This window comes from Oryzias latipes, chromosome 24, assembly GCF_053564925.1.
Source record: "Oryzias latipes strain Hd-rR chromosome 24, Olatipes_Hd-rR_3.1".
Classification (NCBI taxonomy): domain Eukaryota; kingdom Metazoa; phylum Chordata; class Actinopteri; order Beloniformes; family Adrianichthyidae; genus Oryzias; species Oryzias latipes.
Genome location: NC_136260.1, coordinates 5780661 through 5803140, shown reverse-complemented (window position 1 = coordinate 5803140; position 22480 = coordinate 5780661). Strand labels below are relative to the sequence as shown.

The 22480-nt window shown below is 44.2% G+C and overlaps 1 protein-coding gene across 2 annotated transcripts; it reads left to right on the top strand.

Annotated features, from left to right (window-relative positions):
* The first annotated feature begins 289 nt into the window (after positions 1 to 289).
* reps1 (RALBP1 associated Eps domain containing 1) lies at positions 290 to 21343 on the top strand. 2 transcript variants are annotated; one of them, XM_023953298.2, is made up of 19 exons: positions 290 to 1006; positions 3889 to 4012; positions 5878 to 6107; positions 8990 to 9152; positions 9950 to 10080; positions 11243 to 11405; positions 11483 to 11546; positions 11627 to 11781; positions 14984 to 15105; positions 15373 to 15453; positions 16910 to 16997; positions 17076 to 17177; positions 17549 to 17609; positions 18243 to 18441; positions 18519 to 18716; positions 19425 to 19514; positions 19592 to 19746; positions 19819 to 19924; positions 19992 to 21343. In XM_023953298.2, exons 1-19 carry the CDS (start codon positions 854 to 856, stop codon positions 20058 to 20060), a joined length of 2454 nt encoding a protein of 817 aa, XP_023809066.1. In that variant the 5' UTR covers positions 290 to 853; the 3' UTR covers positions 20061 to 21343. The 2 variants fall into 2 exon arrangements, with proteins under 2 accessions (XP_023809066.1, XP_023809067.1); XM_023953299.2 differs by lacking the exon at positions 15373 to 15453 and having other exon boundaries at positions 296 to 1006.
* Positions 21344 to 22480: the final 1137 nt, after the last annotated feature.

The following is a 22480-nucleotide window of genomic DNA, read 5'->3' as shown; positions in this document are numbered from 1 at the left end:
CCCCCCCTCATATTTTATGTATACCTTATATTTTATTGCAGCCCTAAAGCTCTTTCGTAATGGCATTTATAAATCGACTTTAAGAGTAACCCATTAATCAAACTAAAAAATCTAGAGAGAACATCTTTAAAACGGCAATGACAAAATGTTGTCATTTGAGGTACAGATTTCTTCCTTTGTGGTTATGCAAAATTATTGGTATTAATTACTTTTATTATATTACTCTTTAAAATCTTTGCAGGGTAAAAATGTGTCGCTCAAGGTGTACTTTATTTTGGAAGGTTTCCACGGAAGTAGTGTCGTCACTCCAAGTACTTTGACGAAGGGGGCAGGAATGGCGGCTATGATTACTAAAGGAAGGAGCCCAAAGATTCTGAAACTTTACTAATAAAGGCGCCGTGGAAGACGCGGATTGCGGCGAAGCGCTGGATCTCCTCCCCGGAGCTGATTCCGGAGAAAGCAGAGCTTTCAGGTCGGATTCATGAGGTTCGTGTCCAGATCGAGACGCCGGACAGCTAGTTAGTTAGCCTGCCGTCAGTGACTTTGATTGGAGGTTAGCTCCCCGCTTTACTAGCCAGCTGTTGGCCACTTTGCCAGGCTGCCCAACAACTTAACCAACTGTGTGGAGCCGCTCGTGGGTGGACGGGTCCGGTGGAAGTCGGCACCGCTCGCCCGCAGACGGTCGCGGACAGCGGGGGGAGTTCTCGCGCGGTGTTCGGGCTCCCCGTTAGCTCGGAAAGAACGCTAGCGGAGTTGGGATCCCGCTGAAGTGTCTGTCGCCCATTCTCGGATCCTGCCCCTACCATTGGCTAAGGGCTATCGCCGCCGCCGTCCGGGTCTGCTCGGCTCTACGATGGAAAGCCTCACGCTGAGCGATGTCGAGCAGAAGTACTACTCGGAGCTGTTCGTGTACTGCGACACGGACAACACCAAAAAAGTGGCCTCCAACGGAAGAGTTCTTGACCTTTTCCGGGCGGCCCAGCTACCCAGCGAAGTTGTCTTGCAGGTAAGCTAACCAGCAGTTTGGGGGGAGTTATCTCCGGGGAGGGGGGGGGGGGGGTGACCCAACATGACGCCGTTAAAGGATGAAGTTTGGAGGCTGTCACAGCTCACCTCTCCCCCCGTTCAGATGAGGTTAGACCCCCCCGTGATGGCAGAGAGACACACCCTCTTTTAGCTAACGCTAGCCTCCCATGGAGCAGGAGTCCAGAGCTACTCACAGCTGGATCTGTCTGCAGACACACCTGTCCAGAGCTCCCCACAGCTGGATCTGTCTGCAGACACACCTGTCCAGAGCTCCCCACAGCTGGATCTGTCTGCAGACACACCTGTCCAGAGCTCCCCACAGCTGGATCTGTCTGCAGACACACCTGTGCAGAGCTCCCCACAGCTGGATCTGTCTGCAGACACACCTGTCAGGTTTAGGTGATGGACATCCAGTCTGATGGCTCCAACGCTGTTCTGATCAGAGGGCAGCTGTGGAGCTCTGCTCTCATCAAACATCTGCCCCTACAGCTCCTACATTAGATATCAGGACGACGTTGTAAAGCAGCTGGTTTGATTCTTGGATCAGATCCTGATGGTTTCGTTTGGGAGAATCCTCTCCAGCAACGCCATTAATGAGGAGAAAGTTACAATAAAAAATCTTAAAACCTGCTTTGAAACCTTGACTTAGTACTTTTTACAAAGAAATTATTTGATTTCAAAGTATCAAAAATGCCTTATTACCAAGACATTTCATCTGTTTAATAACAAAATAATAGTTACAAATTCTTTGAACAAATTAAGTCCATGTTTAATTAAGATAATATTTACAATATTTACAATATTTACGACTAGGGCTGCACGATATGAGGAAAACTTGCGATATGTGATATTAGTGAACAATATTACGATGACGATATAACTTGCTGTACATGAACAAATAGCAAAACAACCAAAAACATCATTTCCATGTCAGTTTAAAAAATTATACACAAATGACCACCGGCTAAATAGTAGGTCAATATGTAGCACAACACAAAATGGATCCATCCGATTGGTCAAATACATAAAGGGATTTATTTGATTTGTTAAATACTTCAAGCTCCCATAAGACTGTTTTAGCACATTTAAGGTTACCATTTATTGAAATTTTCGCCTCTCTTGCGATAGGCGTGTTGCACAGCTTGATATCGCGATAACGGTAAATGTGTGATTTATTGTGCTGGCCTATTTTAGACCCACTTCAATGAAAATGGAGTTTTCAACATGTAAAAAGACAATTAATTAAACCTGAAATTGCATTTCCGATTTGATGCAAATGGTTGTGAATCAGGAGCAGATGAAAAAATGCCACTGGAAAAAAATTGTATTTGTGACATAGAAGATACACTGGGCGGGGCCAAGAGGACCAATGCCTGAGAAATCTGAAAGAACAGGAACAGAAACCTTTTGCTAAAAGATTCTGTTGGCCAAGAGGCCAGCAAGAAAAAGGAAAACAGGACAACTATAACCAGACAAGCCTGCTAAGTAATGTAGCTTTTTTTTGTTTAGACATTTACCCCAAACCTAAAAAAAAAATAAAATAATAGAAGTTACTGGTATACTGAAAAGATTTAAGCTAGTTAAGCTGTGTAAAGGAATAACCATAACATCTTCTAAAAACAGATTCATAGGTAGTGTAGCCTCTACTATTAGAAAACAATTGAACTCAACCTTGCTAACAAAGCTAACTTCAATGAAAAAGTCAATAAGAGAGCTCATTTCAGCAACTCGTGTTAGCAAACAGAAGACACGCCCCTTAAGAACTTTGAGTCATGTTTACCAAGCAAATGCTTATGGTGGCTCCTCCCACACGCATCAGCAGCTATGAACGCTTTTTTGGAGGAGCGTTGAGCCGCATGTTTGACACAAGAGACAGCGAATGCACCATGACACGAGCTAAGACAGCTCGCCAGTTAGTTTAACGTTGACTATTAGCGAATAATTACAAAAATAAAAGAAACAGAGAAATAGTCGATACGAAATAGAAAAAAAAGACTGATCCGAAATCTCGATCTGATTTTTTTTTTGGTAACTTTTTTGAAGCTAGCTCCTTCATTTCTGCTTCTACTTTGAAGTTAAATCGTTTCAAGAGGAAGTGAGTGAATCCATATTTTCAAAGCTGCAGTGTTGCTTCTCTTGGTCTGTCTTCTTCTGCGTCTTTGTTTTTCCAGGCTTTCTGATGGTTGGCCTGGAAAGTCCTTGAAGGCTAGAGGCAACAGGGATCAGCTTGGGAATGTGTTTGAATCCCACACACAAACCCAGCAGCGATGCAGCGTCGACTGCCGCTCTGGAGCCTTTTATCAGTGGACGTTTCCTGTTCGCATCCTGTCGTCCCGCAGAGCAGCGTGTGCACATTTGAAACAATGAAACTAATGAGTGACGCTGCTCCGTGCTGACTCAGGCTTTGAGCTTCTCACATGACAACCTGAGGAGGCCGGCCAGAGAGGCCTTTAAGTCAAACTGCTCTTCCCGTCATGAGCGGGGCAGAAGCAGCGTGACTCAGGCTTTCTGAAGAGCCCACAGTTAGCTCTTTGTGACTCAGCATCCCTTCAAGGTCAGCTGGAGAGTCGTAGAGCCGCCCAGCAGCGTTTGGAGCTGCACAGAGCCGAGTGTCGGCCTGCGACGGGCGCTCTGTGGGCGGTTTGGGGTCAGTCAGCTGTGGTGACCTAAACCTTAAAGGGTGGGGGGCAGCGGAGCGGGAGCAAAGACGCCGTCCCTGAAAGCAAACCTTCAGTGACAGCTCTGTTTGTTTTTTTTGGAATGTGGAATTTTCCAAAGGTGTGGATCGCCAGTCGATAAGCCCGCACTGGCTCCACCTCCACAGAAATAAAGACTCTTGTTTTTTGGGGGGGGCGGGGGCAGATCACAGAGCTGTGCGGAGCCACTCGCCTGGGTCACTTTGGGCGGAGCCAGTTCTACATCGCCTTGAAGCTCATCGCCATCGCCCAGGCGGGGCTGCCCCTCAGGGTGGAGAGCCTGAACTCGGGTGAGTCCAAACCGTCCGGATGTTAGCTGTTTTTGTCTTGTTTACTGCATCTGAGCGAGGAGTTTCCACGTGTCGCAGCCACAGGAATATTCATGTGCACATATTTAGAATATTTCACTGTTGATGCATCATCAAGCTTCACTTTTTCTCTCAGAACAGCCCAGTTGCTATCGTCAGGTTGTATTGCACTTTAAAGTTAAAAAAACAAATAAATATATCTATATATAGACGAACAAAACAGCTGCTGATTTATAATAAATCTATATAACAGAAAATATTGAATAAAGTTTGAAATATGGACGATAAAGGTAGAGCAATGGTTTGTTCTGCAGAAATGTCTAACAAATCAAATCTCCAAGATGATTATAGCATCCTGTGTTGCTATGGTAACAAAGGTTGCTATAGTAACAAATGGGGGTGTAACGATTCATTTGAACAATTCCATTTAATATTTGCCAATTTGATTCACTTTTGATTTTGGTTCATTTTGAATGATCTGATTCTCTGACCTAGAATGGATCCAGATCATCTTCAGGTAAAACTTCCAGCAGTGAGACTCAGACAGAAATTCCTGCTACTGAACAGTGAAGTTTTCCAGATTCTTGGATTTCTTCCAGATCATCAAATGTAAATGAAATATGTGACCAAACAAACAAGTCAACTAGAATGAATGTCAAATCCATTCACATGTTAGTTTCCTAAAGTTCAGTCCACTGTTGTTAATACATCCAAAGAATCCAAAGGGAACATTCTTAGAACATTCTAGAAAACTGGATGGTCACATGACTTTGCTAAATTCAAAGTCTGTCCACACATTGGACTGGAATGATCAGTTTTTTGCTCCATCACGTTTGTGTTGTCTGCTATGACACTTCGTCTTTTTTAAGTTCTAGTAAATTAAACCTACCAAGTCTCAATCCAAATGGTGTTTTCCAACATTGATTCAAATATTTGGTTTTTTTTTCATTTGGAAACTATTTTTGATGGTTTACGTCATTTCATTTTGATTCTGCCTCAGATAGATGGATCTTATTGGACGGTGGGAATAAAAATTCATGCATGCATTCATTGATGACTTAATTAATCGTTACCTCTAATGGCAACCTTTGTTGCTATGGTAACAGAAGTTACAATAGCTTATTTTCCTGTTTGGTAACACACTAGGTTTGAGGAACAGTGTGTAGTTCTGGGCTGTTTTCTGAATAATCTGAATAATTTCTAATAATTGCTCCAGCCGTTGCTCTCTTCTCACTAAGTTGCTTGGTTACTGTAGATTGGTTCATCCCATTCTCGTTCTGGTAACAACTTAATACACATAACCAGCTTTAAAACACAGTTCATGAGTGGAAGATAGAAGAGGTTTTTCATGTAAAATAGATACATATTTGTTTTCTGCTTCACTATACAAAAATCAAACAATGTCCAATTCTTTTTTTCATATTCTGCATGTTGAAATATGTCTCGGAGGAACATTACAGACCAAACTCCTCTTTTTATTGGAGACAGCTTGCTGAATGAGTGACCAATAAACCCTTTGATTGCCCCACAGGCCACTTCCTCTCTGACAGAGAGACACATTGTGTAGTTTGATAGTTGTTTGTTGTCTGTGTTCTTCCTGGCTGGATGTGAGCGCGGCGTTTCATATCAGCACCTTCATGCTGAATGGATACGTTTGTGTCTCTCTATGTGGAAGCAACTGTTTTAGAAATGAAAGCTTGTCTCTATTGTCACAGCTGGGCATTTGCTGAGCAGCTGCATCATCAGAGGCCTTCAGGAAAATGTTGGGAATCTGCTCCAGCGCCTGTGAGGACGGTTCCCGCTCTGCTGCTCATGTCTGACTCTGAGTTGCGTTTGTGTTTGGCCAGTCAAGGATCTGCCGCTGCCCAGGTTCATCGTGGGGAAGAACGAGGCAGAAGCGAGACACGCCGCTCTGTACCAGGATGCAGACAGTCAGGGAGTGTACCCACCCCCCGGTGTGGCAGTGATACCCAGACCACCAGGCAGGGGTCTCCAGAACAAGAAAGGTCCTCCGTCGACCGCTGCACACCCCGTCCATGAAGTCATCCAGCCCCTCGCTCCCAGCATAGAAACACAGGTTGGTTGCTCTTACTGTCAATCTAATCTGGAACCTTGTTGTGCTTTAAGGTTAAAGATTAAAAATAGTTTTGGCGTGCTTCAAAAGCCACCAGGCTTGATTGTCTTTAGTGTTTGCTCATTTTTCTAAAGCCTGGGTTGCTGGCTTTAGAAAAATGACCACAGAGAAGCTGCTGTCAGAAAGGCCCAATCACTGACTGTGTATGAAAAAACCAGACCAGGGGAGTCCAGCTCCAACCGCACAAAGTCAGTTTAGTCACCATTACTTCGATAGACGGACTCCGTCATGTTGGATCCGGATGCCGGTGTAAGTACCAAAAGTATTCGGCCTGCAATAACTGTTTGGGGTCCTGCGACTAATGATGATGTCACATCATGTGATTGGCTGTAGGTTGATCTGATGACGTTTAAGATAGTGATTGGTACGCGAGTTTACAGGCTAACACCGATATACGTGAGAAACATGGATTACTTGTACATCAATATTTCCCACTAAATATCACAAGGGACTCATTTTAACTCCCATTCCAGCACATCATCTGTGGCCAGCTGTGGAGACGAGATTCCAGACATCTAGCATTTGTTTTAGTGCTAATTCTTTGGTTTTTTGGTTGTTTCGATAACTTGAATAATACATCAAAATTGAACAAAAAAAATTAGGTGTGTGTTTTTTGTTGTTGTAATTAGTATATCAATGCTTTGAACATGTTTTAAAAGGGAAATAACGACTTTGCAATCATAACTGTTAGAAACTGACATTTGGGCCAATTAAAACCTTAAATAAATATTGTTTCTCACACAGTCATTCATTTACTCACGTTGGAAAAGTATGTTTATATTGCCAATCTGTCTCCCTATTATGCATCTGGTTTTACAAACAATGATGTCAGACACTCCTTTAAATTCAAAATGGCATTATTAGTTATGAGGGAAAAGTACTTTAGGTTACAAAATGAAACGTGAAATGAAAATAGAACCTTACCAGATGTCGACGCTAAGTAGCTATGTAGTTTGTCCAAGCGGTGTTACCGTAGTGTGACGTCATCATTAGTTGCGGGACCCCGAACAGTAGGCCACTTTAGGCCACGGTGTAGGTACTTTTGGTACCTACACCGTCAATAAGCAGTGATTGGTCCAAGTTGGTTTGATTCAATGTTTCTATGGCAACCACACTCACCAATCAGGAGTGAGCTGTTTGGAAGTCTACACCCCCACCACTTGAAAGTGAGCCACGCAATCTGTCAATCAAACGTTTAGAGCGTGTGACGTGGGGGCTAGGTGGCAGCACAAACTTTTATCGAGGCACGTGATTGGCCAGTTTATAACTTGGGTTATTCTGACCAATAGAATGACTGCAGAACAGCTGTTTACTTCTCTATAGGCGATGATTTGAGACTTTCGCTTCTTGGAAGCAGTGAGTACTTCCTGTTTGGAGCACTAGGGGAAGAGGCCACTAAGTCCAGTTCTCATACACAGTCAATGGACCCAATAAAATGGAACTGCTCTCTTGGTTTGTCCAAAGACTGTCATTGGTCCTTGTTTTCAGATGGAATATAGTTCATTTGTTTAATCCTTTTATACCGATTTTATACAGATTTTATTGAGGTGAATGAAAACAGTTTAGAAAGTGTAGTAAAAGCTACTGAGAAAGCAGCATTAAATAAAAAAAAAAAGTAATATTTGGTTGTCCTCCCCAATTTTTGGTTGTCCTTCGATACCAATATTCAACAGCAACAAAACCTACTCAGATGTCAGTACTCACATCTTTATTTTTTCTATACATCTAATATCAACTGCCTCTTATGATGGACATTTAAAACACTCTTTAAATATTAAAAACAAACGTTTTACTAAAAGTGAAACATCTGGTTACACAAAGTATTGCCAAAAACTTGAAACTAATATCTTTATCATTAGGATCTTTACACAGATTTAAATATATTGGTTCTTTTTTTTCTTTGGTTTTTATAATTGTTGCTTAAAGAATATAAAATACAAAGACTGTTGTAAAAATTTAGAATATCATATCAATCCCATGGGAAAAGTTTTTATTCAGCTAATGTCAGTCTGTTCTGTTATGAGTGAAAGTTATAGTGTTTTATGAATGTTTTAAATCGTGTTTTTGGAGGTACTGTACCAGGTACTGTTGTTCAACACCTTTATTTGAATAATCTTTATTGAAAAGTGCACATGTAGAAACAGAAAGGATTCGCTAGCATGCACGCACTTCCTTTGTCAGTGGAAAGAATTTGCTGCATACGTCTCAATTCAGAGGTTGCCAAAAACTAACCCTTGAAACCTGAAAAATAGTCGAAAAATACCAAAATGTTGAATAAAAGACCAGGTTGTCACACGGACAACCATCAGGTTCATTTTGGTTGTCCTCCGTGAAATCTGGTTGTCTCGGACAACAGGATAACCGCTTATTTCGATCGCTGGAAAGTAATGTCATCCTGTGTCATTTATTGTAACTGTGAATTCCTGAAGGACTAAGTTCTACTGTAGTATAGCTTTGTGTAATCAGCATAACAATGCTGTTTCGTTTTATAATGTGGGCATGTGAGAAATGTAAAATGTTGAGCATGGAGCCCTGTGGTACACCATGTCTGATTGAGTGTCTTCATGGATAAGCAGTTGTTTTGTCCATTCTAGAGTTGGACCATGGCAGTGGGCCTGGAGCATTTAGCAAACCTCCTGCTCAGATGGGGTTCTTTTGTTGATGACTGATGAATGGGTTGTGGAACTTGCCTGAACAGACTTTTAGCTTCTCGTGGGGTTTGGGCCTCAAAGCTGTGATAAAACTACAGCAGCGACCGCAGGCGCTTCGCCACGCCATCAGTCCTCCTCTTCTGCCCCCTGAGTCGTGTTAGTATGTCTTTCCAGCCTGAACCCACCTCGCCGGTGGTCTCACCTCACCAGTCCCCCCCCACCTCCCCTCATTCCTGGAGGAAGCACAAGCGGCAACCCAGCGGAGGAAACCCAGACAGACCGGCAGCCGTGGCTGCGCCTGGAGTTGCGTGGACACAGTTCAGAGAGCCACAAACAGGTGAACTCTGCTTTACACAAAAACACCGTTTAGAAATAGCCACATGTTAACTTTCCCATCAACAAATAACCCAAACCCTTTGATCTTCTGAGCAATCAACGTAATTGGTTGACTGCTATAAAGCAATCAACCCATTGTTTTCCTGTTTTTCTTTCTTTTTTCTAGTATCTTTGGCCATTTTTTGCCGCTTAACTCCTTCTAAAAAAGTTTCAGCTATTCTAACCATTCAACTGTCAAAATGTTCAGACTTTTGGTCCTTCAAATCCTTGAACTTTTCAAGTTATTCCAGGATTTTTGCCTCCATTGAAATCCATGGGGACCATGGACCTTGGTGCAGAAGCTCGCTGGTTCGATACCCACGGCTGGCATTTTTCACAAAAATATCTTTTTTGTTGTTGTGTTGTTTTCACTTTATTTATGGTCAAATTTGATCATGTCTTTATTTTTTTGTGCCAATTATTACTCTTTAAGTGTCATTTTCATCCAGCAGTACAGCATTCAACCCTACATGTTCTTCTGGAAATGCAGCTCCTTCTAGTTTCCATAGAGTTTGAGAAAAGTAGCTCTGCACTGTAATTCAGCACCGTACTAAACTTTACTACACTTCTTTACTACACTTTAGCTAAAGCTCTGGTGTAAAAATAGAGTTGGCGTTGAAGAAAAAGGCTTCATTATTCAAGAGCAGAAAAGTTGTGCGTGATGTCTGCAGCGTCCGTCCCAAGCAGAAAGCGGCTGTGCATGTTGGGGGGTTGGAAATCGACCGTGGGAATAACGTGGCGTGTTGTCTGCTGGTGCAGGTCCAGCTGGCGCCGACGGCATGTGGCCGTCCCGCTCGCCGCCTCCTGCAGGTCAGGAAAGCTGGGTCAGCTTCACGGCAGACACCCCGCCCTCCAGCACCCTTCCGGCAGGGCACCCCTCATCCGTTCAGGTGGGCATCGGGATTCTGGGAAATCTCGCTTTGTTTAATCCAAAGGAATCTGGGGAACCTTTACCTTCAGGAAAAATGCCAGTATGATTTCAAAATGTAACAAAAAAGTAGATTTTAGTATCTGAAAACAGGAGGCCACACAGAAAAAACTCATAGAAAACTGACCCAAAATACATCAAAGAAGACCAAATTTAATATAAAAAAATATAACAAGTCAAAGAAATAAAGATTAGTTTACAGTTTCGAAGTTTTCAAAACTTAATTTTCAAAACGACAATGTCAACAAATTCAAGAAATGAAAGTAGAATCTTGTTTCTAAAGTGAAGCGATCCTAGCTCAGGTTTCCTGGAGTTCATCAAAGGCAGCGTCACACACAACGGCGACCTCTAGTGGCAGGAAAGAGATGAACGTGAAGGATGGCCTGAAATGAATTTAAATGAATCTGAAATAACATTGAAAAAGAAGTATTAAAAGAAGCAAAGCAGATGACACAAGATGTCTAATTTGTCCAAATAAAAATGAAAACGAAAGAAATTTGAGGGTCCCCTGGAAAGAGACGATGCGTGACACAAAGTGCTTCGGTGTGACGGCTTTGCGTTTACAAAGTAGCAGACTCGTTTCATCCGCGACCTCCACAATGTGTCAACAGCTGACCTTGGACGTGGCGTTCCCAGGAGGAGCTGCTGTGTTTTGCTCCCACGCCTGAGCCAAACCTTGAGCGGCGACGAGGCCACACACGGAAACAAAAATGCAGAAATGAAGACATACACTTCACTAACACACTATCAATGTCCTTATGTATGTATTTTACTAGCTACCATATAGTTACTCTTTGTTTGCTTTCATTACTCTGAAGCATTTTCCCTTCAGTCAGCACTGCTTGACTGATTCTCGGCCTTAAAAAAATCCATCCTTAGCGTTTCATTTTTAGCTAACTTCAGTTTAATATTAGGACTCTTAGTTTATTTTGAAAAAGACGCTTAAATACTGCCTTATTCTACGGCACCCCTAAAGGGACTTAGCAGTAAAAAAAATACATTAGGACTGGTAATTTATTTTGCTTTTTGTCCCTTTAGGGGCTCCGTAATTTGAAATGATGTCACGTCTGCTATGTTTGCAGGAACATTTCAGCGGTTTAAATGCCTTTTATTTTTGGCTTCAGGAAAGCACAACAGTACGGACCGTGACCTCGACGGCACTCGCCAACGAGATCCAGCGGCAGTCCAGCGGCTACGACGACCCCTGGAAGATCACGGACGAGCAGCGGCAGTATTACATCAACCAGTTCAAAACCATTCAGCCCGACCTCACCGGCTTCATTCCAGGTGGGAGATGTGCCTCCCCCACCAGCCGAATCCCGTTCCCGTGGAGCAGAACTCACGCTTTGCTTTTTGTGCTCCAGGCTCAGCCGCTAAAGAGTTCTTCACCAAATCAAAGTTACCCATCTTAGAGCTGTCGCACATCTGGTGAGTCCATTCAAGCGGCGAGCTCCTCGAAGATCTGAGGAGCTCTGTTCTGTCAGATCCACTGAAACCTGTGTTCGCAGGGAGCTGTCGGACTTTGACAAAGACGGAGCGCTGACGCTGGACGAGTTCTGCGCCGCCTTCCACCTGGTGGTGGCCAGAAAGAACGGATATGACCTTCCAGAGAAGCTTCCAGAGAGCCTGATGCCAAAGCTGATCGACCTGGACGACTCAGCAGGTGCGGCGTCCTCAACGTTTCCTGACCTCATAAGCAATAAGAAGCAATATTTATTTACAAAGTTGGGCCACATTTACACAACAATGTGAGTTTCTTTGGACATTTTCAACATAAAGAATGGAAAAAATTGATTATGACAAGATCTGACTCCACCCCTTGCTGTCATGACAACTAACAATACTAGGTCAGAGTTCCACATGAGTCACAGCAGGATTTTAAGACAATGATACTTTTCAGACAAAACATTTACCGTAATTTCCGGGTTATAGAGCGCACCTGATTACAAGCCACATCTACTCAATTTAAGGAGGTTACGTCAAAATGTACATACACAAGCTGCAGCTGTATACAAGCCGAATGTTGTTACCAACACTATCGGTCCGTCACTGAATATCCTGACCCCCAGACTATACGACTGGCTTCAGTCTCACTGAGGGAGGAATTAACAGTTCTCAACCCGTTCATTTGAACACACCCACATCTGCCAAACAGCATGCACCTCACTTCTGCTCACAGGTCCCTCAGTTATGTTACACCCGCGATTCCCCACTTCCCATGAGTCTTAGGGGCTTAAGGCTGGGCTAACCCCCGGTTCGCCACACTGTGTTGTAGATTGAGGATGAATATGTGTTGAAACCGCGTGCGTGTTTAAGAAGGAGCAGGGAGTGGAAGCAGGGGAAAACGGGAGAGCAGGTCTCCTCTCCTTCCGCCTGTGACACGGCAGCAATATGGTTGTAACAGGGCAGGTTAAAAAAACAGACCAGTAAAAGAGGCTGCATGTGGGTGTGACTAAAACAAGTAGGCTTGTTGCTGGAAACAGGATCAAGCAGTCAGCCTCCCATGCATGAGCGCTCCCGGCGGCCGTCAAATAAATCCATAAATTAGCTGCATCACTGAATAAGCCGCAGGGTCGAAAAGCGTATGACAAAAGTAGCGGCTTGTAGTCCGGAAATTATGGTAAATGAAAAGTTTGTCTTTCCGTCCGCTGATAGTAAGCTAAAGTGAAACACAGTTACTAAATAAACCATTACTTCACAACACAAGGCAGAATTAAAAGTTAGAATTTGGTTTGAAATTGGAAATGTTTTGGGAATTCTTCATCTAGATTTCACAAAGATGTTCCATAATCACTGGAAAAGCTTTAAAATGGCAGAAATGTTCTAAAATGAAGCTAATTTGATGTAAAGCCAAATACTTTCATGCTAATATGGATCTGTTCAATCCCAAAGGCTCAAATTGCAAATATTTCAGAGGAAGTTGAGAGTTTTCTGGTGTTTGTTCATCCTGTTCTGCATATTCCAAACATTATAGTTCAGTTTAATGGAGAATCATAAACAATGAGAAGCTCCTGTGGGTTTCTAAAACATTTTTAAACCGACAACTTCTCAAACAATATAAAACAAGGCCAAAAATGTAATTAAGCATCCTAATTTCTTGTTGGAAATTTGCCGATTGAATAGTTTGAGCTTTGAACCAACACCAGCCTCCTCACTTCAAGGCCTTCCAGTCGCACTTTAAAAGCTGTTTCTCACAAAGAGAAAAAGAAACGCCAGTCCTTTCATTAAAACTCTGAAAAAGGAACTCGAACAGCTTTGAAAATGATTGTCCTGCTCGAGTACCCACCAGTACTTTAACTTTTATTGGAGGTTTTTGCCAGTAAAACACAAAAATAACACCTTCAGGTCCTTTAGTCTCAAATTCGGTTCTGAGACGCCTTAAAAGAAATTTCACTTGGAGGAACCAGTGAAACTGTAAAGTTTCCAAAGTCCATGCTGAAAGGAGTGTGATGTGAAAGCGCTAAGCTTTGGACATCAAAGAGATTCAAGGTTTTAGGCACTAAAAGTCCTGAAGAATTTGGAAAAAAAGGTGTTTAAACATTCGACACAAGCCGCTGCCTACAATAAAACCAACACGGATCTTTGCAGTCCAAGTTTGACTTTGGAAACGTGGCGAACATCAAAGTCATTCTTCACTCTGTCTCATCTACAGAGTGCATGTTCCCAACCTCAGGACCAGGATCCGTCCTGGAAAATGAATGCATACCTCACATTATTTCTGTTTTCTTTATGATCCTGTTCTGAAGGAAGCTTTGATTTGGTAAAACTCCTGGCTTCTAAGGTTCCCTCTTTACTCGTGTCCAGTCGTTATCCTCAGTTTTGTGTCTTGACACATTCGTTACTTTCTTAGAGCGGTTCTTCCAACCGCCGAAATGAAACCATCAAACTAGTTGACAAAAAAACGAACGTCTTTGAAAAGTTTCTTTGTGCAGAAAAGAGTCAGAAGAGGACAAAATAAAAACTAGGAGATTTATTGCAAATCTGGATTCACAGTTGTTTCACCACCCCATAATATTAATTCATAGCTGTCTAATGATATGAAGATGCTAATCAAGTTCCAAGCACAGAATGTTTAGAAGATACCCGTTTTTGTGAGGCTTTTATCATTTCATTTAGTTGTTTTTATCCACCACAGGTTGGTGTCTGGTTTGTGGCTTTCGCTGAAATAGTTCAGTGAAAATGTGAATCGAACTTTACACAAAGCCTAAGGAACAAAAACAATTTACTGCAGATACTTTATAGAGGAGGGAGATTAAATGCACAGATTGGAATTTGCAAAAACTTGTTAAAGGGACATTTAAGGATTTTCCTAAATCAAAGCAGCATTAGATATTCTTCTGTTAAGAAACTACAACTGTCTGTTCAGACTAGATTCCATGTAGAACCATTTTACCGGGAAAATTGGATTATAAAACACAAAAACAGACAAACAGATGAACTCAGGCCAGTTCATGATAATAATCGGACATTAAGCCGGTCTAAAAATCTGCCACAGCACATACCAAACGCATATTTTTTTAATACATGTGTATTTGTCCATCTACATTTCTGTTATTTAAGTATGTATCCATCGTAAAGCTGTCAACACTTCCCCGCCTCCATGCTGTTTTGGCACATCAGACATGTTTATAGCTGTACCTCTGCACACAATTACAGACATTTCATATTTTGCATATTTGGACACTTCCGTTGTACACTGTGCACCTATTGTACACAGTGATATTTTTAGACGATACTTTGTCTTGGAAAGTTTTTGTCTTTGCACTGTAAATGGTGATGGCTTCAACGTCATGACAATAAAGGCATCTCTCTCTCTACCTCTACCTCTACCTCTGACCTGAAACGGTTTTCCTGTTTCCCCTCAGAAGTCCCGGAGCCGACTCCAGATGTTGGCTACTCGGCATCACCTGTAGAGGGCACCCCCAACAAGTCCCCCTCCATGCCGTCTCTCAACCAGGCGTGGCCCGAGATGAACCAGAGCAACGAGGTTTGAGCGCTCTGCACACGCTCACAGACGAACACCTCAGCGCCGCGTTTGCCTTTGACTCTGAATCCATGACTCTGTTTTCCTCATCGGCCTGCTGTGGTCTGTCTCCATCCTCCTCCTCAATGTAATCTCTGATAATTCTGCTGATCTTTTCCGGCGCGCCGTCATCGCACCGGCGCAGACTGATGATGTTCATGTGTGATGTCACCGCGCCGCTGACTGACGTGTTTTTGTTTTTTTTTCTCACTCTCTGTCTGTCTCCTGCAGCAGTGGGAGACGTTTAGCGAGCGCTCCTCCAGCTCTCAAACTCTGACCCAATTTGACTCTAACATTGCACCAGCTGACCCTGTAAGTCAATCACTTAGTCTGCATGCTGTCACTGTGATGCAGCGACCCATTAACCCTCGCCCTGCCTGTCTCCGAGCATGAATGTCTCCGGGTTGCAGCTCAGCGGCCGTTGTGATTCGCCTGCCTTCCTCTGTCCAGCATCCCCTTTTTCCTCCACGCTGACATCCACCAATCAACAGCTTCCTTTGAAAACACGCAGTCCTGAAAATTTGACACATTAGTCGACGGACGACCGCTCTGCACTTCATACGATGCCATCGGAATCTGAAAGCCAGGATTTAGTCGCTTTCTGCTGCTTTCATCGATGTCCTGCAGGCAGAACAGAATCAGAAGCAGCGGAGGGAAAAGTCTAGCATGAACACACATCGCTTTGACTCTTTAAAGACTCGCTCTGTTGAAAATAGTGTTTTTAACGTGTTCTTATGGCTTCTTTCTGATGATGGACAAATATTAGGGAAATTACAGTTAAAGAGTCTTTATTCTAATCGTTGTGGGAAAAAATGCCATTTTGAAAAAGTTGCTACAAAGAAAATATGCTGAGCAGCTCTGCTCCATTCTGATCATCCACTGTCAGACAAATACATCCATGAACGTCTTTGTTTCCCTCGTCTGAGCTGGAATCTGGAAGCTCCTATGTTGCTCACTGCTAATGTTGGGTTGGGGCATGAGGGATTGTAAGAGGGGACAGGAAGTAAACAGATGGATGACGGGAAGTGCGGGCCCCAGTTGCTTCTCGGAGATGAAGTTCCAATGAACTCCTGCTATTCTGCAGAAACTAGAAAAGGACACAGGGTTTTGGATTTTTGCTAAAAACAGCACAATCATAATTCAAAGACCATCCATCAAAAGATGATCCGAGTGAGAGTTTGAATGGCTGCATGTCCACCGCTGTAGCTTCATGGAAATGTCTGAGGTGTGACGGTGTGTTCAGAATTAAAGGTTAAAGAGCACTTTGAGGTTTTTGGAGAGTCTCCATCGATGCAGTCCAAAGGTGCAGAGTTGAGCCAAAACAGAGGCTTGCTTTTATTGGACAAACGCTGTAGATGTGTTTGTTTGTAAATCAGTGGTTCAGTGTCTCAACAGAAAGATGCAGGACTCTGATTTGAATAGGAATTCATCAGAATAGGCTTTACATTGAGTTTGGTGAGGCTAAAAAGAGGGAAAAAAGGGGAGAAAAGTCAACAAAACTCCTATTTCCCTTCAGCTGTTCTGCATTCATGTTTTCTAATGATAGCTTTTCATGAAGATAATAAGGGAAACTGTAGAGATGTCTGGAAAAAAGTTCAGTTAGGGAGTTTGACTTTAATATAAATGAAAAATATGTGATGATGTGGAGAAAAGCCAAGTCTTTTTTTTAGCAAATCTGTAGAATTGAGTGGATTGATACATGGTGTCTTCTCTAGTGTTTGTCCGCTTATGTCTTTTTGTTGAAGTAAGCTTTCCTTCTTTTGTCCAGGACACGGCCATCGTTCACCCCGTTCCCATCCGGATGACGCCCAGTAAAATCCACATGCAGGAGATGGAGCTGAAGCGGACCGGCAGCGGTCAGACGCCACTTTCACTGCTCGTGTACACAACCCTCAGCAAATTAAAAAGAAACGTTTGTTGTTGTTTTTTTCCAGACCACAACCACCCCGCCAGTCCTCTGCTGGCGAAGCCCCCAGAACTGTCCGAAGAAGCCAAGCTGCCTGCTTCCATGAAGTTTGCTGCCGCCAACGCCGTGGGTGAGTCCACCCTGCCCGCCGTTTTCTAACCACTCATCAGGGTCATGCCGGCATGTTGCGTGTTTGGCGTGTCACATGTAACCCTTGTGCTATCTTGTGGGGTCTAGATGACCCCCACTTTCAACGTTAACGTGCCTCCGAGGCACGTTAACGTTGAAAGTGGGGGTCATCTAGACCCCACAAGATAGCTAAAGGGGTATGCAGACATGTTGAATGTAAGGGAACCATTGACAGTAAATGAGAACTAGACGACCCACCGGCATCTACTTTAGCTAACAAGTTACTGTAACTTCTCAAAGTAAAACTGCTCTTTTGAAATACTAAAGAGAAATCTTCATCCGCAAGCTTCTTGTATTTTTTTTCTCCTGCAGGTGACGGCTACAGCAGCTCAGACTCCTTCACCTCAGACCCGGAGCCCATCACCCGACAAAGGTCTGAGTCCTGGTCAGGTCTATGTGGTTTGAGTCATGATCAAATGAATGTGTTTCTGTTTGGTTTATCCCTTGTGCTATCCTAGGCACTTTACCATTGGGAGTTGGGTCATCTAGACCCACTAGACAGTGCTCTGAACCTTTTTTCTTCAATGATTTGTGATCTTCACTGGTGTCCATGGATTACATGAAATCTTTCCACCTTTATCCACCTTTGTCATGGTGGGGAGAACATGTCAATGTAAGGGTGGGGTCATCTGGACCCCACAAGATAGCACAAGGGTTAATTAAAGGATTTTCCCATAACCATGGATTTAAGCTACAAAAAAGCGGAACTTGGATGAAGGAAATCATGAATTCCTAAAAATAAAATTTAATAAAACTGTAAGAGTAATGTGTGATATTTATAAATGTATATTAGATCTTTAAGTAGATAAAAAAAATCCAGTTAAGATTGTTTACGTTATAGTTTTAGTTCCTCATTCATTCCTTTGTGGGGGTTCCTCAGGGTTCCTCATTGGTCCCTCTGAGGTTTTTCTTTATACTCTTCCTCTGAAACCTCAAAGCATACTTGATACTGTAATGTTTTTGTTTTGGTTGCTTTTATTTGTTACCTTTGACCTTTTTTATCCAGGTCCCAGTCGGGAACGTCTCCAGAGACTCTGAAGGTGGTAGCCCCGCCCCCTCCCCCTCCCCGCCCCCACCCTTCTCACTCCCGCTCCTCGTCTCTGGACATGAATCGCACTTTCGCCGCCTCCACTGCTGCGGGAGCGGTGCAGCCGTCGGCGATCGCGTTCCCCCCCGCAGTGCCTCCTCGCCCCCTCCCCACACAGGTGACAGCACAGTCAGGACTGTAAGTTTCAAAGTGCGTCTGTTACTTCATCTGTCTCCTGCCGCCGCCCCTCGGCAGACGTCGGTGCCCGTCACCGGGCTTCGGGTGGAGACCGAGGCCGGCCCGGCAAGGGGAGCGGCGCTCGCCACCACCACCTCCCCCCAGCAGATCCCACAGCAGCCCAACTTCGCAGACTTCAGCCAGTTTCAGGCCTTCGCCGCTTCCGAGCAACCGTCCAGCCTGCCAGAGGTGGACAAGCACAGCGAGGAAGCACAGGTGAGCGTCTCCTGCAGACCTTCCAACAGCTTCATTCATCCCATTCAGAAATGTTCGTCTAATGGACACCTAGAAGGGCATTGTCCCACCCATACCGCGCTCACTTACAAAACATTTAATTGTACTTTAATCTATATATATTTAACTTTGACATCATTTTTCACAATAAGCCGTCTATTTGGTACGTGGTGTGACGCATCGTCATGGTAACGACTACAGAACCTGCAGGTCGCTCTGTTTCATCTGGTGTATGAGGACTAGCCCGCACTATAGGGCGCACATCAATGAATGGTCCGTTCTGGAACTTATGTCATGAATCAGAAGCAGACGTAAAAATGCTGTTGGAGAAAAAAAGCTTTCTTGTGATGTAGAAGATACACTGGGTGGGCCATGAGGTCTCAGTAACGGCAAGGGGAAGGGGGCACGGGGTTGCTCCGCCCCAACAGCCCCGCCTACAAGGCAGAGGTGAATTTCCAATGAACTCCTGCTGCTCTGCAGAAACTATGTCGATGGATTTTTGCTAAAAACAGCACAATAACGTCTAAAAGACCACAGGGATCATTTTGAAAAGATTATCGGAGTTTGAACTTTAACCCTTTGGAACCTGGGGCCCAAAACCTTCATTTTGCTCACATGTGAGTCTGCATTTCTATTCAGCACATCCTCACCCATGTGACACCAACTCTTTTTTGTCCTCTGTGTCCTCAGGTGGAGAAGACGGCGGAGGGCGCTGCGCCTTTAAGAACTGTGAAGAGCGACGGTCCTGCAGATGACAGGAGCTCGGCGGCGGTGAACTCTGTGCGTCACTCACACCGTCTCCGCTTCGGTTTTCTTTGAGCCGCTTCCACTAAACCCTCCCCTTTTTTTCCCATCAGGCTAAGGGCTCCTCAGGCCCGCTGGCTCCTCCCCCAAAGCCGGTCCGTAGAAGGTTGAAGTCGGAGGATGAGCTGCGGCCTGAAGACGAGCAGCACGGGCTGCAGAAGTCCAACATCATGGCGGCTGTCCTCGCCACACAGCCGTCCATCCCCAGGTGGGGGCGGGGCCTGCTGACGTCACAGATTTTTGTTGACATTTCCGTAAGAAAAGGTCGTTGGTTTTTCAGGTCGGCCGGAAAAGACAAGAAGTCGATCCAGGCGTCCATCCGGAGGAACAAGGAGACGAACACGGTTTTGGCGAGGCTGAACAGCGAGCTGCAGCAGCAGCTGAAGGTAAGAAGCCCCGCCCTCCCCGCCGTTCCTGGAGTGGGCGTCTCCTGATGGCTTCGTGGCGTTGCAGGACCTGCTGGAGGAGAGGATTTCCTTGGAGGTGCAGCTGGAGCAGCTCAGGCCCTTCTCGCACCTCTAACCCCCCCACTGTGGCCACGCGGCTCTCCTCCAATCAGATGTGGATGACGGATGGGAGAAAGGGGGGGCGGTTGACTCGGCACTTTCCAGTTTTCTCTGGCGGTCCGGCGGTCCGGACTCTGAAGAAGGAAACAAAAGCTTGTGCGTCTGTGTGCGTGTGTGTGTGTGTGTGTGTGTTGCGTGTGTGTGTCTACACCAAACTCCGGTCAAGTGCCTGACCTTCACGAACTCCTCCACCCCCCCAAACCCGCTCCTTGAAAACGTCTTCCAGCTTCCTTAATTCATTTCTCCTGATCTGGACCCAAACAGGCGTTTCTTCTTCACTCCGTTCTGAGGAACACGCCGGCTCCCCCTGGTGTCTGTCTTTGGTGTTACAGTGTTTAGGGATTGACGGAAGCGTTTTTTGCCAAACGACCGGATTCTTCAGTCTCACATTTCACTCTTTGGGGGGGAAAAAAAAAGTTCTGTACAAACTTGAAGAGCCCCCGTTCTCCTCCCTGGAGCTGATGCTGGGGGCGGAGCTTCTGCAGAAAAAAGGCGGGACTATGCATTTTGACAGAGGGACTCGGGCTCAGAGGTTGGCGCTCTCATCGTAGCGGAAAAAGCTTTTTTTTGTTGTTGTTTTATATCTTAGATCTTCCATCTGCTGCGTGCTTATGGTTCTGGTGTCGGTACAGATCAGTAGAACTCAGTTTCAGTCAGCAGAACCCTGAACGACCCAGCCGCACTTTGACCCCACCCCCCACCTCACACAAAAGTTTATACTCGCCTTGTTCTTTTAAAAACGCTTTAAGATGAAGAAACGAACCAATCAGAGCGCTTGGTTTCTTCCAATCAGTTTGTTCTCTCCTCCTAACCCCCCCTGAGTTCCCCCAACACACCCTCTTACCTATTCAGGCGTTCAGGTTTCCGCGGTAACGGAGTGACCTCAGATCTGTTGAGAGGAAATCTTATTTAAACCCAAAAATGTTCCATGTTTGCCCCCTCCCCTATCACACGACATAAAGGCAATCCATGCAGGCAGAAGCAATCAGTCATTCAGAAGTTTGAATGCTCTTAGCCCCCCACCCCCACCCCGTGTGATGTATATTGGAACCCCCCCTCCCCCTGGACTCCTGTGCACATTTTGCATCCATTGCTGCCTAACAGCACCAGAACCATCTATTTAATTCTCTCCTGGCTGTGGGACTCTAGATGTTGAACTGCATGGACGTCCTGGATCTCTGCAGGATTCATTAGCAGCTGTGTGATTTTTACACAAAAATAAAAAGTGACATTATTTTACACCCGACTCTATTTAATCTGTTCCTATATGAGGGATTTCTGATGAACCTTTTGTTTAGATTCACATGGAACGAAAGAAAAATAAAACAGCAGTTTAAGGATTTGGAAGAAAACAGTTTTCAGACTTAAGTATCTTTTAAAGGTTACCATGTGTTTGAATTACTTTGATAAGTATCACTCACAAATCAAATTGTTTTTTGTAATTAAGAAATAACATTTTATTTTGGGGAAATGAAGGGACTTAACCATCCAAAACTTAAATTTAATGAGCACAAAGACAGCTGAGCGAGTGTTTTCAGGGAGGAACCTGACAACCGAGCGACCCCGCATTTTCCACGGTTGCCATCTGCGCTCCTGCGCTCTCGCTGGGTTTGCGTGCAGTGTTCAGAGGAAGTTTTTGTCACTTGGGGCGCTAACCTTTCTGGTTGATATGATTGGCCGAAATTTACCTGTCAAATCCGGTGAGGAAACTGGGCGGGACTTGCATTTTTTTTAGAGGCTTTATTAGAAAACACAGCAGCTGTAACGTGGATTAACCAACGACCCAAGACAAAGGTAAGAAAGTGCAGCGGGGTTTTTTTGTGCTGTAAGTTTTTCCTCATGTGAAAATCGATAATTTCGCTTATTCGTTAGCGTTGTCAGGTTCCACCTTGAAAAGACTCAGTTGTCTTTCTGCTCATTCAATTATTGGCTGCCATGAAACTACAATAATAACTCGCTCACTTCCAGATTGAAGCACATTTAAAAACTAAAAGTATTTGAAACCATGTCAGTTAACCAAAAACAAAACATTACTTGGTTTGTTAGATAAAAAACAAACACCTCCATCACTCAAACAAAGTGACTTGTTTTCTGGCTCCAAAAAATTGACTTTACTTTAGATTTAGCCATTTAACATCAGAGCTTTAGCTCCAGTGTTCACATTCTTTTAAACTTCTCAACCGCTTGCGCAGTTAACATAATTCCAGCGGATTCTAAAGCGGAGAAAAGTACGTCTGCACTGATGTGCAAAACTTGACGGACGAGAAGTGTCTACTCCATCAACATAGATCAGGTGATTCTGCCGCGGAAAGAAGCGTCCTTGCACCGTTACGCTAACTTTACTAATGTAAGGTGTTGTGTGTTGGTGCAAACCCC

What these genes read in the sequence shown, in the direction of transcription:
- reps1 (XM_023953298.2), top strand. Translation starts at nt 854, where the DNA reads ATGGAAAGCCTCACGCTGAGCGATGTCGAGCAGAAGTACTACTCGGAG. An exon ending in AGATGAACCAGAGCAACGAG is followed by an intron (nt 15,106 to 15,372) that starts GTTTGAGCGCTC and finishes TGTCTCCTGCAG; the next exon opens with CAGTGGGAGACGTTTAGCGA. An exon ending in AGCACAGCGAGGAAGCACAG is followed by an intron (nt 18,717 to 19,424) that starts GTGAGCGTCTCC and finishes CTGTGTCCTCAG; the next exon opens with GTGGAGAAGACGGCGGAGGG.